Source organism: Ipomoea nil, unplaced genomic scaffold (assembly GCF_001879475.1).
Source record: "Ipomoea nil cultivar Tokyo-kokei standard unplaced genomic scaffold, Asagao_1.1 scaffold1026, whole genome shotgun sequence".
Classification (NCBI taxonomy): Eukaryota; Viridiplantae; Streptophyta; class Magnoliopsida; order Solanales; family Convolvulaceae; genus Ipomoea; species Ipomoea nil.
The window spans coordinates 449,307-466,627 of NW_017617454.1; the positions used below are offsets into that span (position 1 = coordinate 449,307).

Sequence of the window (17,321 nt, forward strand, 5' to 3'; positions counted from 1 at the left end):
TTATCAGATTATGGTTGGTCGAGTTGTGGGCCGACTTGGCCGAGTTAGGTACTAAATAGGGGCCGACTCAATCAAGTTGGGCATTGAGGGCGCCTTATCGGTCAAAAGTCTAAAATACGCTTAGGGGTGTCTAGATTGTCGATTTTTACAACACTGCCGATTGGACCTATTAACATGATCAGTCACCAAGCTTTTTCCTCCATAATTACCTCAGCTCAAAAGTATTCACCTGATGAAACGACTAGTTATATCACATCTCATCACCTTTTCAACCGTATTTAAACACTCGGCGCGGCAATTGTGACCATCCAACACTTGTAATCGGCATGTTCGCCACACCTCACCTATAAAAGGCGCATTAATTATTAGTAGAGGAGACTTTTGGACTTTGAACTACCTCATACACTCCTGACCATCACTTGCCAACCTCACCCTAGCTAGCCAGATAAAGTAAATTTATTCACCCGGTTTAGGGTTCTCGAGATTACGGGACTACATCTCCGGATAGTATACCGCAGGATATATCATAACACGCACAATGTAAAATTAAACAGCAAAATTTAAGCTTCATTAAATCATAACCCCAATTTTGTTCAAGTTAGAAGCTAAGGATTTTACATATATATTTCTTGAGAGCACACAAGTAGATTCCAAGTAATCAAGACTTCAAGAGTGTATGGATTTGGAAGTGCAAAGAGCATAGCCCGAAATGAGAGAACTGAAAGCCATGGCAATAAATGCAAGGAAGGACATTGTCACAGCTGCACTCGCCATATCCGGGAACTTATCCTTTCCCCAGTTCAACCGCCAATCATCAACTCGGGTAGCAGCTGAAGATGATGCTGATATCAGAAGGTACGTTATCGCCTGAAATTTCAATCAAGCAGTGGTAAGTTTTTGAGGTAAACCTAATTAAGTGAACCATCCCACTGCTAAGGGATAAGACCAAATGATGTTTATGGTTAACAGACCATAATGGAATAAAGCATTTTGGTTAAAGAAGCTAAACTCTGAAAAACACTTTGGTTTATGTTGGATCCTTTGCATCTACACACCAAAAGAGGCCAGAGAGAACAATCTCATGCTTTCGTTAAATTGATAAAATGTCTCTTTTTTACACCCCCTCAAACAAAAGAACTAAAAGGCAACGAAAAAGAGAAAAGGGAAAAAGAATCACTTTTTGAATTCCAAACACTCAACAGAAGAGATCAGGATAAGAACTAGTTTATGTAATACACAGAATGCTGAATGTAGTTTAGTTAGTATTAACAGGAGCTAAGATTTTTTCTTTTTTAAAGGCAACAAAAAGTTATTCTGGAATTCTTTGGTCCCCATTCCCCGAGCACTTTCTGGTTCACCCAAACTTAGGACCGCCCATCCTTTAAGAATAAAATTGTTCCAATCTCATGGCTCTTTTAAGGAGTAAACACTAAGACACATCAACAATGCCCTACTGTCTACGCATGGGATTAGAGTAATGTATCAGTAAATGATCCATTTCTGGCTTTTCTTTTCCAGGTGATATTTTAAATTTTAATCATGATCAATATACTAAATATGGAACATTAATATCAGTAGAAACGAATAAACTCAAACTTCGTAAATTAAACAAAGCAGTTAAAGCTACTTTTGATGGATCAACTTGCCTGATCAATTGCAAAATCTGAGTAATGGCGCAATGGGTGCCGGAAAAAGTTGTTTCCAGTGGCAGAGTGGTAGATTAGATCAATTGCCTGTGCTCCTGAATACATAAATCCTATTGCATTCACTGACAGAGAGTACCTGCCAATTCCATTCCATTATTATCAGTACTACATTGGAATACTATAAATTGATCTTAGTATCATAGTATGTGTGTTTTATAACCAGAATGAACAACATGAATGCCCTGTGGGCTATGAGCGAGATTAAAATAGAAAAGTAAGAAAGAAAAAGAAAGAGTGAAAAGTAACAAAGTAAAAAAGACCTGAACTCCTTGTAACGCTGGAAAGAATCAATAGCCCAGCCCTGTTTCCGATCAGCCACCATGACGGAGAAGGAAACTAAACAGAACAGAAAACCAAAAATCCTAAAACCTAAGGCAGCTTTCTTCACCGTATTCTCTCTCCGGGAAATCTTCAAACTCGACAACCTTTGCCGCAACCTCCGCCGTGTCTCGCCGCCGCCGCCGCCGACTCTGCCTCGGCCAACATCTGTGGCAGCATGATCCACCTTGACCAAGGCCAAAGATTCATTTCTTACGGACTTCTTCACCTCCACCTCCGGCTTCGGATCCTTGCCCACTGGCGCAGGGGGAGAAATAGATGCCTTTTCTTCCCTCGGAGACGATCCGTGTGTTAAATTACTTACACCGGATGAAATTGACGACCTCGGAGGTGATCCTCCCGGCGGAGAAGCTGGTTTATCAGCAACCGCATCTCCGCTAGCAGCATCCTTGCGATTACTAGCATTTTCCCTGGGGCTAGATTGTGAAGAATCTGAAGCAGTATCTTCGCCGGATTCTTCCAACTCCAGGTGAGAACCCGTTTCTGTATGCTTAGGTACCGGATGAGAAACGGATTCTGGTTTTCCGGGTAGCGAAGGAGAAATGGATTCTGGTTTTCCGGGCACCGGGTGAGAAACGGGTTCTGGCTTGTCGGGCTCCATTTGGCTTCTACGAGAACATACGTTCATCAAACAAAGGTCCGCAGTAGTCAAAGTAATGGCTAAAAGAGAATTGATGATATCAGCATAGGCGGTCGACGATAACGATGGCTTTTAAACCGTAGCGGATTCTCTATCTGGCAGTGTTTATCACCTGAGACTCTGAGAGTGACAGAGCGCGTGGGTTTTGACTCCTGTCTCGGCAAGAAGACGGGCATTGACTTCCAACTAGGCTGGCCCAAAATTTGACTGCTCCTCTAGCCCAATTTTTCTCATAAAATTAATAGAAGCCCAATTTTGAAGGAATTTGGGCCATGTATTAAATATGGAGGCCCAATATCATCACAATCAATCGTTTATGCTGTGGAACCGCAATTGTTATATCGTGCACCAGGGCGCACAATGCATTGTGCGTTCTAAAAATCCTATATTTTGCATGTACATAATCGTATAGTAAAATATACATAACTCCTAATACACATACACTTTAAAACGCTTCGCCCACCCTCTCCATCCTTAGCTGGCAGGTAGGGAGCACCCTCGTCTTCCTAGGCTAAGAGCGCTTACTCCTCCCAAATGGAACTTGTTTTCTTAAAACGCATTCCCACACTCCAGGAATTTAGAACGAGATTTTATGAATTTTTTTGTTCTTTGTTCATAGACGTTCCTGATAAAAAATGACGACTCTGTCAGAAAAACTAAGTTATTCAAGTTCTTTTTCCTAAAGAAGTCCCGCTCCGACCGCCCGACGAGTCATCTACTTAAAAGGACCCACCCTGGTGCATGATATAATTTGTCGTGGAATTGTGTCCACCTTGCAAGGTAGACACGGTTCTATATTTATAATTACTGAACTATATATTCATAATTATATATATTCGTAATTTTTGACCTTCATATTCATAATTATTGAATTCACAATTACAGAACTCTATGTTCATAATTATTGAACTATATGTTCATAATTTTAAAGTTATATATTCATAATTTTTGAACTTCATATTCACAATTATTGAATCTCTATATTCATAATTACAGAACTATATATGAATAATTATGTTTACAACTCTATATTTATAATTATAGAATTATATGTTCATAATTTTTAAACTATATATTCATAATTATGAATAATTTTATGTAAGGTGGACACGGTTCCACCGCATAATTTGCCCATCACCATGCCGTCTGCTACAGTTCGCTGGAAGGAAAATTAAAATTGGTTTTCTATTTGCGCATAATATAGACAAAAAATAGTCGTCAAAATAGAAATTCCCCACGACACATCAATCATCATGACATTGCCATTTGCCCATAAGGTGAATTATTGTAAACACAGCACTCATGTGAAGGTCTGGTGAGGCATCAGATCACTTAGGCCCTCCAAACCAGTGAATTATACACAGTTTTTTTTTGAGAAAAAGCATGTCATGTTAACGGTAAATGATAGAGTTATTGCAGCAAAGTAGGTGTCCCACATCAAAATAACTCAGCCACCCAACTTGCTACGTGAGCTTCAGAAGTGTGCTCAGCGGCGCATTAGACGAGTTGTCAGCGCGCTTGACAAGTAACATTTATTTATATATATATATATATTTTTTATAATAGTTTTGTTTATTTTTTTTTCTCTCCCCTCATATTCTATTTCTTAATCACACTTACAAAAAATTTTCAAAAATCACAAAATATCCCCAACTATTATGGATGCTCTCAGACCATCTCTAATCCAAAACGGACTAAATTTTACACACAAAATAAAAATAAAAATTCTTAGCATATTTTTATACCAATTCTTTTTCATCTCTAATCCATTTACATCAAATTTTATTTTTACACTAAAATAATTTCTATTTTCAAAAATTAAAAGTTTATATTAATACTTTTTTATTTTAATATAACATATAGTTGTAATTTAATAAATTATAACTTTAATTATGATTTGCCAACGAGTGTGCAAATAACAGTAATTATACTGTAGATTTGGATACCTAAATAGCGATTACACATTTTTTAAATTAAAAAATAAAATAAAAATCTCAATTAAGTTAGTTAAGTTGTTACCTAAATAGTGATTACACATTTTTTAAATTAAAAAATAAAATAAAAATCTCAATTAAGTTAGTTAACAGTGCGGTCGCAAGTAGTCCATGAATAATTCTCCGACAAGGACTGTGCAGAGAATAGAGTGACCAAATAAAATGATCAATCATGTGGTATAGTACAACAAGTAAAATGGACTTAAACCTCCTGAGAAGCCTCCTTAATAGTTCACAATATTGAATGTGATTAAAGCCAGCCAAACACGTGAATGAAAACTGAAACTTTGCCTGTATGTGATTGCATGCTATAAATATGTTCACGGTCTCAAGTCGCAACGTAGTAAGCAAGTGAGAAACATAAGTCTAAAGTACGTAAAAGAGGCAGAGATATGGCTATGAGGCGTGCTACTGAATCTGCAATTCGGGCTTTTACCTCCCACGCCAACTCCTTGCATTTCACCAGACAACTTCATGTAAGCTTCTTATTTTTGACCCTTTAAAAATCCCTTCTTTTTTATTTTTTTCGGTTATTTTTCATTGTATTTCTTGGGTATGTACAAACAGGCTTCTCCAGGGAGCAAAAAGATTGTGGGTGTGTTCTATAAAGCGAATGAATATGCTTCCCTGAATCCCAAATTCCTGGGCTGCGCTGAGAATGCTTTGGGGATCCGTGAATGGCTGGAATCAAAGGGGCATCAGTACATCGTTACTCCTGACAAAGACGGACCAGATTGTGGTACGCTAATGATTATCTTTGTCTTATGATACATACAAGCAATAATGAGTGAATGACTTATGGAGATGAATAGATGATAATGGTGTCCCCATTTGCAGAGCTTGAGGAGCACATCCCTGATCTCCACGTGTTGATAACCACTCCCTTCCATCCGGCCTACGTCACGGCCGAAAGGATCAAGAAGGCAAAGAATTTGCAGCTGTTACTGACTGCTGGAATTGGTTCAGATCATATAGATCTCAATGCGGCCGCCGCCGCTGGATTGACGGTGGCGGAGGTCACCGGGAGCAACGTTGTTTCGGTTGCAGAGGATGAACTTATGCGTATCCTAATTCTTGCCCGGAATTTTGTTCCGGCACACCAGCAGGTCATCAACGGGGAGTGGGATGTTGCGCGTATTGCATATAGAGCTTATGATCTGGAAGGGAAAACCGTTGGAACAGTTGGTGCAGGTCGTATTGGACGGCTTCTGCTGCAGAGGCTGAAACCGTTTAAGTGTAGTCTGTTGTATCATGATCGCCTCAAGATGGACCCGGAGTTGGAGAAGGAAATAGGTGCAAATTTTGAGGAAGATCTTGACGCCATGCTGTCAAAATGTGACGTAGTTGTCATCAACATGCCTCTCACTGATAAAACCAGGTAACTCTAATTTGTCTCATCTTATATTTGTCTCTTGCCTTTACAAACTCAAGTATGGTGTGTATCATGCTTTTCATTTGTGATTTAGAGGGATGTTCGACAAACATCAAATTGCAAAGATGAAGAAGGGAGTTCTTATAGTGAACAACGCCCGGGGAGCAATCATGGACACTCAAGCAGTTGTGGATGCCTGTTCCAGTGGCCACATTGCTGGTAACTCACTAACTCAAACTTTACGCATGCAATAACAACACTTAAGTTGCCCATAGCTGATCGGCTTAAACCAAAAAGACCAACAAGTCACTCTCATTAGAAGTGAAACTTGTAACCTTATAGTTATTAAATCAACTTGTCTGGACTCGACCCAAATAGCTACTCTTTAGTTGGGTCTCATTTGGTTAATCCAATGTTTTTTGTTCACCATAGGTTACAGTGGCGATGTTTGGAACCCACAGCCAGCTCCCAAGGATCACCCATGGAGATATATGCCAAACCAAGCAATGACCCCTCATATTTCTGGAACTACCATTGACGGACAGGTATCAAATCTGCAATCTTCTTAGCTTTTGATGCAACTTACTGCAATTTTCTTAGCCTTATTTAACACTTCTATGCAACTTGCAGTTGCGCTATGCTGCGGGAGTTAAGGACATGCTGGACAAGTACTTTAAGGGCGAAGAGTTTCCTGCACAAAACTACATTGTCAAGGATGGAAAACTGGCAAGCCAGTACAGATAAATGGCTTCTATTACTTCCCAGCATTGTATGTGCTTGGAGTATTGATCGAGTGTCTAGCAATACAAGTGTAATAAATCGATCATTTTAAGAAGTTTAGGTTTTGCTATCAAAAGCAGTTGTGTTTGTGTGTTTCGTACTTTCGTGATGAATAAATCTCTGTTACATTTTAATGGTATCATAGGAAATTACATTGAGATCATAGCTTGTTATATCTGCCGTTGTTGCTTAAGAAACTCCAAATCCTTCAACTGCGCCTGCACAGCTTCTTTTGATAGTGGCTTAGGCATTGGGAATTGGAGTTCGTCCGTCCCGTCTGCGATTCGCTTTGCCTTCTCTTTCACAATCCGATCAACCTCTGCCTTGCTCACTGTAGGAAAAACAGCGCCGAGCAGGATGCACAGCAGCCGTTGATCTTCTTCTTCCATAGGATCCTGGCCGTAGCAACACACATAAATGGCGTCCAGAGCTTTCTCAGCTCGGATTTCTATAGGTATGCTCGGCACCGGAGCTCTCAGTTTCGCTCGCTTCTGAAAGTGGTTCACCCAATGTAATGCTTTATTAGTATTTTAGTGAATTGAATAAGATCTGGAATATATGTATAAACCTCTACATACTAACCTCTCTGGCTTCATTCATCATCGCCATGAAATTTTGCTCTTCCAGCTCAATATCGTTTGATATTCGAAGCCTTGCAACTCCCTCTAGTATCTCCTCGGATTTCAGGAGACCGGCACCGAGCGCCGCTAGCCAGCAGCATAATAAAACGTAAAGAGGATCCCCTGACTACCATACAAAAAGGAATTGGGCTTAGAGTACTATTCAGTAACTGAAATAACAAAAAAAATTGATGAAGATGATGGAATTTATCAAAAAAAGAGGATTTACCCGGCCTCTCCGATCTTGAAAATCATAAAAAGCTCTGGAATCATTAACGGAACACTTGTTTCCTACTCTCCTTCTGAACTCAGCAAAATCGATTATATCGCCGCCGACGCCTCCCTCGTTGCTGGCGATTCTGGCAAGGAGTCCGATCACCGGGAGTGAACCGATAACTTTGTTAGCAAAGCCGGAAATGGAGTTGCTCTCGTCCATGTACGCCTTAACCTGGAATGCGACGGCATTGGAGCCTGTTGAAGGCCTAGCAATCCGCAATCTGTAGAGCCGCCGCCGCCGCGGTGAGAAGGAATTGCAGGTGATGCTGCGAGTATGGAGTTGGAGTGGTCGAAGAGAAGAAGACTGTGCCGCCACCACCCCCATGGTGTTACATGTGGTCGACGTTTGTCCTGCAATTTATCCCTTCTTCTTTATCTTTATATGATATGATATGATATGAAGACTGGAGCTTCATAACTTTTGGGCCGGGCTGAAATTTATAAAAGCCCCAAAAGCCCATGTTCATTAATCCTGAAAAGGCAGGAAACAGCGTGCTCCGCCATAAACGGCCATATCCGGAACTGTGCCGGTAATCTCATATTCTCATTCTCCCAATAAACCGGACACGTTTTGCTTGCCGCACTATTTTAAGCCAGCTACAGCCTACAGCTGTACTGGCACTGCTCCACGATCATTCCCATTTTCCGGCAGGTTAACACTTCCCTCTCCCTCTCTCCGGCGTCGCAGACGGTAGGCAACGCGTTCTCCCCCTATAATTCCGCCATTTCCGCCGTTCAATTTCATTCAGCACCTATTTTTTTGGATTTTTGGTGGTATTCTACTTATGTGTATGCGGCTGTACGTGCTTTATACGGTTGCGCACTTGTGTAGGTTTGGAGGACCGTAGTGTCAGCTGTAAGAGGATGGGAGCCTTCTGCAACGACGATTTCACTTTCCTTCCGACTTACAACTTCACACCTTCTCGAGATCTGCGATATTCGAAACAAATCCATGATAACGTTCATGGCAACATCTACATTGATCCGGTAACTAAATCTTGCTCTCTACATGGTTAACCTTTCAACTGTTGTTCGTGCTTGAATGAACTGGCGCGCAAATAGAGTCAGTATTTCTGTTTCATACAACTTTTGGGGATACTGATATTTTTGACTTGTGTGAGTTAGGTTGGTTGACTGCTATTCGAGAACTATGGAATAACTGAGTATAGTGATTAGTTATGATAATGATTGTTAAATTTCTGTCATCAAAGATAGTCAATGATTGAAAGACTATAGTAGAAAGATTGAACTTAAAATATTACAGCATTTTGTTGCCATGCATGGAATATGAATTACAGACTTGTGATGTTTTCTACAATTATTTTGAGTTCATCTCTCGTGAATGCATGAATTATCACTCAGGAAGACAGCTACTTTTTCGTGGTCTCGGGTTAAGCTTTGGTTGTGCATCGGCATCAATTCTAGATGCTCGACTTGGTTATAGCAAGGAACTTAGATTTGTACTGTTTATTCTTTCTGAATTCTGTTTCTGTTTAATTCTATAATTTTTCAGCATTAGCTTCTGTCAGTTTGCCCATATGCATTTCATTACTATTATTACTACTACTATTATATGCAATTACAATAGTTAATATTGATTATTAACAGTTAATCTTCTGACAGCTCCTTCTGAAGTTCGTTGATACAGAGCAATTCCAGAGGCAAGTTCTTTGTCATATACACTAATAACTGGTATTAATGCCGCACTCACTAAGGTCTTTCTGCAGGGCTTGGATTATATTTAATGCTTCTCTCTCTCTCTCTCTCTGGCATATCCCAGTAATGATGGATTTTATTTTTTTTTCCTTTCAGGCTCCGCGATCTTAAACAATTAGGTAAATTTATGATCTTCTGTTACTCGTGCTCTGTTGGCAACTGTTATTGGTATTTTTATGGTTGGATTGCTACTATTGCTGGACTTCTGGGATTTTGGATATCTTCTATGATTGAATGAACATTTCATTTATGGTTGCATCTTTAAATTTCTTGTTTCAGTTTCCAATGGTTCAAGCAGAAGTTTGACTCTTGTGAACTTTAGATTCCTTGTATGCAAGTTCTATCATTGGACTTAGCATTGGCTTAAAAGAATTATGTCTAGCATTTTGTTGTCTGTTACCTAATGCATGACCTATTTACTGATATATAAAGTTTCTGGCAATCTCTTAGGTTTGGCAAACATGGTTTATCCAGGAGCAGTGCATTCAAGATTTGAACACTCCCTTGGAGTTTATTGGCTAGCTGGTGAAGCTATTCATAAGCTTAAAAGCCACCAAGTATGAAATCAAGATATTCATTCATTGTTCCCTCGTCATCCAATATATATATATATATATATATATATAGAGAGAGAGAGAGAGAGAGAGAGAGAGAGAGAATACAATGGTTCTGCTATAACTCATTCTTTTTTAGGGATTGGAGCTTGACATCGATGATTTTGATGTAAAAACAGTGAAACTTGCAGGCAAGTGATTCTCTATGGCCCATGCTTCTACATGGATCATGTTCATATATTTCTAGCATTACTGATGCTTTCTTTCTAATATTATTACATTAACTAGGTCTCCTGCATGATATAGGCCATGGGCCTTTTAGTCATTTGTTTGAGCGGGAGTTTCTTCCTATGGTTACTAGTGGCTCAGAGTGGTAATTCCTTCAGTTGCACTCATATTCTCATATTTTGAGTATATTTACTTTTAATAACTTCTATGTTTGTGCAGAATGGAAAATGCTCTTGCCACTAATGTTTTGCATTATTTCCATGTCCTTGGTCATACAGCTACAATTTACATTAGAAACCATACCTTTAATTGCCATTTCTAATATTCAAGGTGTAACCCACCTCTTGAATTGCAAATGTTGCATGGTAGAGGGTACATTCCTATTGGAGCATAGATTTCTCTCTGATCATGCAGTTCAAGGAAGAATCACTTCTGGAAGACTTTTTATTTTTTATAAAAATAAAAATAAAAAATCATTGAAGAGGGATTTTTGTTGCATTGTTATTAGGGTGATGCCCTTTATAGAAAATATGCAAATAGATATTCTTCTCTGTTTTATAGAATCCCCAACTCCTTGAGGTTGAGGGCTTGGAGGATATTTCCTGTTCCTATAAGATTGAGGCATCTTTAATCTGTCTTATTGGAAGGAAGCCCCCTTTCTTTTTATAATAATATTGAAGTGATTGCCATACACAGTAAATATGTACTGGGAATTTGTAAGTGCTGCTTGCATTTCTTTTTGTTCTTTATGCATTTATTTAATTATGATGAGTCTTAGTTTTCTTCATTTTGACAAAATAAAGGATGTGGCTTTGAAGTACATGTAGCTTCCTTCATGCCAGTTTTTCTGCTTCTCATTGCATCTCTCCTGAAAATTTATGTTTTCCTTACCTGTCCTTTTCATGAAGACATAAATTTCTACACGAAATGGAAGTTTACGGAATGATTTGAAAGTTCTTCCACAAATAATGATAGTCATCCAATATTATGGTCTTTTCATAACAATGGCATCTTATCTTGTGCTATACTCATTCTAGGTGTCATGAACAAATGTCAACGAGGATGATAGATCACATTGTTGATGAGCACCATATTGATATTGACTCTGAAACCATAAAAAGAGTTGAGGTATGATATATGTTTTGACTTCAATTTGCTCCTTATAATTTGCAATATACTAGTATTTCAATTTTGAGATTCAATTTGTTCCTTTTGTTCTATTAACTGCAATCTTATTTGACAGGAATTCATACTTGACAGTTCCAAATATGCTTTGCCGAAAGTATGTTATCTGCCCCTACCACAATTAGGGAAAATGAATGATTTTTTTTTTCTTTTTCATTTTGCATTTAAATTTGATCAATATTTTATTTTGAAATGAATGCACCAAGTATGCTTGATTCTGTTCTTGTTCTTCTATGTAGACTTCCAGAGAGAAACTGTTTTTGTATGATATTGTAGCAAATGGCAGAAATGGAATTGATGTTGACAAGTGAGTCAACATTGAAAACTAGATTGGTCTTCATACTCTTTTTTTTTTTTTTTCTCTCTTTTACTTCAGTCACTTTTTTTATTTTTTATTGTTGGCATGTGATTCGTAAGATATCTGTTTGGCTTTCAGGTTTGACTACATTGTTCGTGACAGCCGAGCATGTGGTCTAGGATGCAATTTCCAGTTTCAAAGGTCTTTTAATATCTTCTTATAGATAGGTGTGTGAAAGAAGGAAAAGTATGACTTATGTTTTTCTTTCTTCATCATTTCAGGTTGATGGAGACAATGAGAGTGCTGGGAGATGAAATATGCTATCGTGCCAAAGATTGTTAGTAATTTTTTCAACAAAAAATTAGTGTGTAGTAGTGTGTTTGGTTATCATTCTTATTTTTGCATACTCCATGAACTTCCAGATTTAACCATCCACAAGTTATTTGCAACCCGAGCCGATCTGTATAGAACTGTTTATACTCATGCCAAAGTGAAGGTATGGAGAGTTGTTATTCGTTTTTTCATGGAACAATAAATCCAAATTGTTGATTTTCTATTTAAACCCGCATTTAAGACTGATGTTTCAAGGCATCCTAATTGTTTGTTGCCACAAATATTCAGGCAATAGAGCTTATGGTTGTAGAAGCACTAGTCAAAGCAAATGGTTATTTGCATATTGCATCTTATATACAGGATCCTTCTGAATATTGGAAGGTTGGTGAGCTCTTTATTTATGGTTTAAATTCGACTTATGCCATTGGTAATCTTACTTTTCTTCACACATGGATATAGTTAGATGACTCGATAATAAAAACCATTGAGACAGCTCCAGACCCGGAGTTAAAGGAATCTAGGGAATTGATCAGTCGCATTCGAAGGAGGAATTTGTACCAGGTAATTTAAGCTTCAGATCATTGGTCTTTTGATTAGTTATAGTTAAGCTTATATATATGAGTAGTAGTATTTCCATTTCAATAGAGTTTGTGATATTAATAATGTAACCTCAAATCCTATTCCCATTTCCCAAAGTTGGAGCCTAACCAGTCTTGATTCTTCAATATGACAGTTTTGTAATGAATATGCTGTTCCTAAAGACAAAATGGAACATTTCAAAGATGTCACTGCAAAAGATATCATTTGTTCCCAGGTACTAAATGCACTTTTCATTTATTGGTTGCCTGCAGGAAGTGTTGCTAAGATATTTGTGAGAATTTCTGATCATATTATTGACTACAAAGGAGTACATATATATACATGAGGATAGGGAAGAAGATCCTAAATTAACTCTTACTCCATATAAAATAGGACTACTCTAGGTAATTATGGTACAAAATCATAATCAACTACAGAAAATATTTTACCTAGGAAATCAATCAAGATTCTAGGACATTAACGTCTCAAATACATACAGTAATGGTAGGAAATTAACAGCTTCTCTAATTGACTAGTTTGATTTCCTACAGGAAGTATTTTAAGAATTTGTTGTATTGCACTTTCAGGTAGGTGGCGGGAAGAAACTTGACGAGGATGATGTTGTTGTGAGCAATGTTAGGATAGATTTGACCCGTGGAAAACACAATCCACTTGAAAGGTTAGTGAAAAACTAAATGGTGAATCTGTTTTTTAAATTACTTCATCCTCTCATGAGCATACTTGAATGCTATAATAATATGCCACTGTTCTTTTTGTATAATTTCATTTTACTTTTCTCTGCATGTGTTTGCTGTACCAGCATCAACTTTTTCAAGGTATGTGGATGTCTGAGAACTTTCCTTTTAGAATTTCCAATCTTATACTTACTCCCTTGCATTCTTCTTCACAACTGCTTTGGTTATATATATTCAGGACTATGAAAGCGAGGAGAAGTTCTTGATACCAGATGATCGAATCAGCCACTTGCTGCCATCATCATATCAGGATATGATAGTGCGAGTGTACTCCAAAAAGCCAGAACTGGTCTGTACAGGAATATCTCATCGCATTTCTTTACGTAATTTCTTTGCACTAGCTTGTTCTGAAGTACTTGCATTACTGCAACATTTTGTAGGTCGGGATTGTTTCCGAGGCATTTGAGAATTTCCAGCTGAAGATCTACGGAATCAAAGCACAAGTTCATCCCACACCCGAGAAGAAAAAGCGTCGTCGCCTTCTAGACAATGTAGTATAGTCACCCCTACCCATCTCCACGCCCTGTGCTGTGTTTATAAATCAGGCAGTTATATAGTTTTGCTACGATGCATATATATACTGATTTTGCTTCTGCTATTACGAGGTTAGGTTCCTCGTATTTATGCAGTTAATTGTTAGACTAGATATATCTAACATTTAGTATCAGAGTAAGTTATTATATATATGTGAAAAGGCTTGTCTTGAGCTTTTGAATTGAATTTTGTAAAATTGAAGGGACAAGGCTTGAAACGACTAGAAATTTGGTACTGCTAGAGCGGTTTGGCTCTTTATTTTGGACATGAAATGAGAACCTCATTTACTACATAGATGATTAGATGGCACAGCAAAGTAAAGAAAGAATTGAGTGCTCAGTAGTACTAATCTCTATAATTGTTATGTGATGACATTCTTTAGTTCTTTACTCCGCTGAAAAGTATTCTTACACATAACAAGAGAATGAAATGGCTTAATATAAAAGACAAATCACTTGTTTCAAACTTGTCATATAACACCCCTAGTCCAATTTCAATATTACTCTTAACCAACAATCTTATAGGTTGGGTTGACAAGATTGTCTAAGCCAGATACTACTTCCACAGATTCAATAACATCGCCGACCTTGAGATCTGCCAACAAGTCCTCATTTTCTGTCACGTATCCAAACACCGCATAGCGACCATCCAATATATTGGCATTGCTAGGAGTTAGCTCACTTTCTTTCAATAGCCAAAATACTTGACTCGAGCCAGAATTATTCTCAAATTCCTGTTTTCATCACAATCAAAAGATTCGAGCATCAGGAAAAAAATGATAGATGCTTGCTACATGTTGCGATAGTTGAGACAATATATAACTCACATCTCTAGCCATGGCCATTGTCCCAAAAGCATTAAACGGAAGCCTCGTTTGGGCCTTAAATAGACCAAGCTCCTAGAAAGGCACACAAGTCAATATCAAATCACATTTTTACATGTAAATCAAGTCATAAAACCACAAACTTACTTCTAAGGTGTCTCCATAAACTGGTGCTTTCTCCCCATCCACCATAATTTCAAGAGGTACAGTCCGTGTTTTCTCTGTACTGGGGTCAATAAAACCTTCTGCAGGACCTTCAGGATCGCCAGTTTGTACCACAAAGCCATCGGCTACAGAAAATCCAGTGTAACTAATTAGTGATTTCCAATTAAGGAAAAAAAAAAAAAAGGCATCTAATATTTTGTTACTTGTTATACCTCTTTGAATCTCCATGCCATCATAGAAATGCCTTTCAACCAAATCCACAAAATTTCCAGCAGTAACTGGAGCATTATAGCCATCTAGAACAATGCGAAAAACACATTCATCAAGATTCGGGTTGTCCTTCACTTTGACCTTCATGTCAACTGTTGCTCTTCCCTTCAGCAATGGCATACTTTGGTACTCTTCAGGCACCTCATATGGGAAGCCATCCACCATATCTTCTTCAACACTGCAGAAATCCAATGCGCCAGGAAGATCTCAGCTGCAGTCAATGAGAATGGCATATTTTAGGAAGATTAGTTTTGCCGAGGTGTCCTCTACTCTATCTTTATCAGCAACACAATATTTGGTTAACACAAACGAAAGCAGCATCACTCCCTCAAGCTTAAGGTTCCTTGTAACGACAAAAGCTCATCTCATAAGTTGATCTGAGAGTTGTGAAGCATGGTATGTGCAAACAGCTCTACAATGCGGGAAAGACAATCCTTGATTTTTTTTGTTATTCTATAGAGTATAGAGGGCCTCTATGACCTAAGAAAATGTGGGTCATGCAACAGAATGAGTCATCCATGATTGTTTAGCTTTGCTTATGAATTGTGAAAAGCAACATAGAGATGCAGAAATTTGATTTTTAGAAGATGTTACCAAGGCACTTGAATCAATAAATAGTAGATAATGAATTGACCTCTTTCTACACTTACCCTCCAACATAGTTAAGCAACTCCTTCTGTTTAGGTGCAACCGCATCCCGGTTCTTATCCTCAAGAATTTGTTGAAACTCATCCAACCCAGCTTCGAGTTTGTTAAGCAATTCAGTCCCATGCTCAACCTTTGACTTGGCCAACCCTGAGATAACAGCAGCCTTCCCCTGCTTGAGGGCCCGGGATGCCTGTCTTACATTCTACAGCTCATAACAAACAGGAAAATCCCCATCAATATTATTGAATATATTCTAAAACTGAATAGCTGCTCTTTCAACAGAATGGGAATGGGATATAATAATTACTCTTTCTGCAGAATCAATCGCCTTGACACCAGCAAGCTTGAGACTCTCGGAAATGTCTTCAAGAGGCTTTTGAACCTCTCTTATAGCCTTGTTGTCAATAGGTAATGCGTATCTCAACAAGGCCCCCGGATCCTTAATCGGAGGTCCAGAGATCAACACCGACACATCTGGCAATGCTGGATTGCTCGCATTGGCTTGCCCCGCCACTCCACTTAACAACCCTACAGCTAGCATAACAGAAATCGCGCACTTCTTCAACGATGAACATACCTCGTCTTTCTGTATCCATTACATTACAAGATCTCCATCACCATACATCCATTCGTATGCATTATACCAAGCAGCAAGAAATTTCAAACTTCGACTACTTAATTAATTAAAATCACACAAGGAAGCAAAGAACAGAAATACAAAAGCGAACTTGCCTGATTATGATCAGTGAGCCGAAATCCTGGAGGAGGTGAAATCTGCGAAGAACAGAGTGAAGGGAAATGCGGAGCACAGCATTGAGCATATAGCGTAGAAGGAGCAGAAATGGGATTACGCTTTGTGGATTTGAAAGTGGGAGGTGCTAGTGAGGAAGAATAGTTATGGTGGCATGAAATGAAGGCCGCCATTGAATTGGAAGGAGAGGAGCTTCTAGAAAAAGAATGGAAAAAATCCAATTGAAGAGACAATAATATGGAAAGAATAGTACAGACTACAGAGGATATTAGGATTTAGGATTTGGGATAAGAGAGGCCTTGGAATTCAGGTCAACCTCACGTTCACGCTCAGGATAAGATCATCTTTTACATTCTCAATTTTTCATTTTCTATTTTCGTTTTTTTAATCCTTTTTCTTAATTTTGTTTATATATAAATAGTTTCTTTTAGTAAATGTATAATTTTTTTCACATAGGAATTCCAACAAAAATACTATAGGTATTAAACTTAAGAGGATAGAGAACATCTGAAAAAGAAAGCAGTTGAAACGAACAAAATCAAGAAAATACTATAGGTATTTTTTTTTTTTTAATGTTATTGACTATATTACAATGTAATATCTTTTCATACATACTTTCTCAATTTACAGAAATACAAAGAATCAATGTTTCAAACTGAGGTTCAAACCTGAGATCTCTCATTTAAGACTATTCGCGACCTTGATTTAAGTTTCAAACATAATCCACTTCCACCTAATGCGCAAATTATGACGTA

At 38.2% G+C, this 17,321-nt stretch overlaps 5 protein-coding genes across 5 annotated transcripts; 2 read left to right on the forward strand and 3 right to left on the reverse strand.

Moving 5' to 3' along the window:
* Positions 1-541: 541 nt before the first annotated feature.
* On the reverse strand, positions 542-2,775 carry LOC109180139 (CASP-like protein 4A1). The gene is made up of 3 exons (XM_019329607.1): positions 1,967-2,775; positions 1,647-1,782; positions 542-867 (listed from the first exon to the last, which is right to left on the reverse strand). The coding sequence occupies exons 1-3, from the start codon at positions 2,671-2,673 to the stop codon at positions 667-669; spliced, it is 1,044 nt and encodes a 347-aa protein (XP_019185152.1). The 5' UTR covers positions 2,674-2,775; the 3' UTR covers positions 542-666.
* Positions 2,776-4,985: 2,210 nt separating this feature from the next.
* LOC109180465 (formate dehydrogenase, mitochondrial-like) lies at positions 4,986-6,811 on the forward strand. The gene is made up of 6 exons (XM_019330070.1): positions 4,986-5,155; positions 5,247-5,418; positions 5,517-6,057; positions 6,146-6,270; positions 6,484-6,596; positions 6,682-6,811. Exons 1-6 carry the CDS (start codon positions 5,072-5,074, stop codon positions 6,793-6,795), a joined length of 1,149 nt encoding a protein of 382 aa, XP_019185615.1. The 5' UTR covers positions 4,986-5,071; the 3' UTR covers positions 6,796-6,811.
* LOC109180466 lies at positions 6,787-8,099 on the reverse strand. Its single transcript, XM_019330071.1, has 3 exons — positions 7,681-8,099; positions 7,414-7,578; positions 6,787-7,322 (listed from the first exon to the last, which is right to left on the reverse strand). The coding sequence occupies exons 1-3, from the start codon at positions 8,050-8,052 to the stop codon at positions 7,002-7,004; spliced, it is 858 nt and encodes a 285-aa protein (XP_019185616.1). The 5' UTR covers positions 8,053-8,099; the 3' UTR covers positions 6,787-7,001.
* Positions 8,100-8,231: 132 nt separating this feature from the next.
* LOC109180463 (deoxynucleoside triphosphate triphosphohydrolase SAMHD1 homolog) lies at positions 8,232-13,952 on the forward strand. Its single transcript, XM_019330068.1, has 20 exons — positions 8,232-8,418; positions 8,560-8,714; positions 9,351-9,388; positions 9,540-9,562; positions 9,894-10,000; positions 10,137-10,188; positions 10,286-10,370; positions 11,263-11,353; positions 11,469-11,507; positions 11,650-11,717; positions 11,847-11,909; positions 11,990-12,045; positions 12,131-12,204; positions 12,330-12,422; positions 12,501-12,602; positions 12,775-12,855; positions 13,208-13,299; positions 13,441-13,456; positions 13,554-13,664; positions 13,756-13,952. Exons 2-20 carry the CDS (start codon positions 8,592-8,594, stop codon positions 13,873-13,875), a joined length of 1,434 nt encoding a protein of 477 aa, XP_019185613.1. The 5' UTR covers positions 8,232-8,418; positions 8,560-8,591; the 3' UTR covers positions 13,876-13,952.
* A 274-nt stretch (positions 13,953-14,226) lies between these two features.
* On the reverse strand, positions 14,227-16,853 carry LOC109180464 (peptidyl-prolyl cis-trans isomerase CYP38, chloroplastic-like). Its single transcript, XM_019330069.1, has 7 exons — positions 16,548-16,853; positions 16,123-16,401; positions 15,818-16,017; positions 15,110-15,345; positions 14,880-15,022; positions 14,736-14,807; positions 14,227-14,642 (listed from the first exon to the last, which is right to left on the reverse strand). Exons 1-7 carry the CDS (start codon positions 16,737-16,739, stop codon positions 14,415-14,417), a joined length of 1,350 nt encoding a protein of 449 aa, XP_019185614.1. The 5' UTR covers positions 16,740-16,853; the 3' UTR covers positions 14,227-14,414.
* Positions 16,854-17,321: the final 468 nt, after the last annotated feature.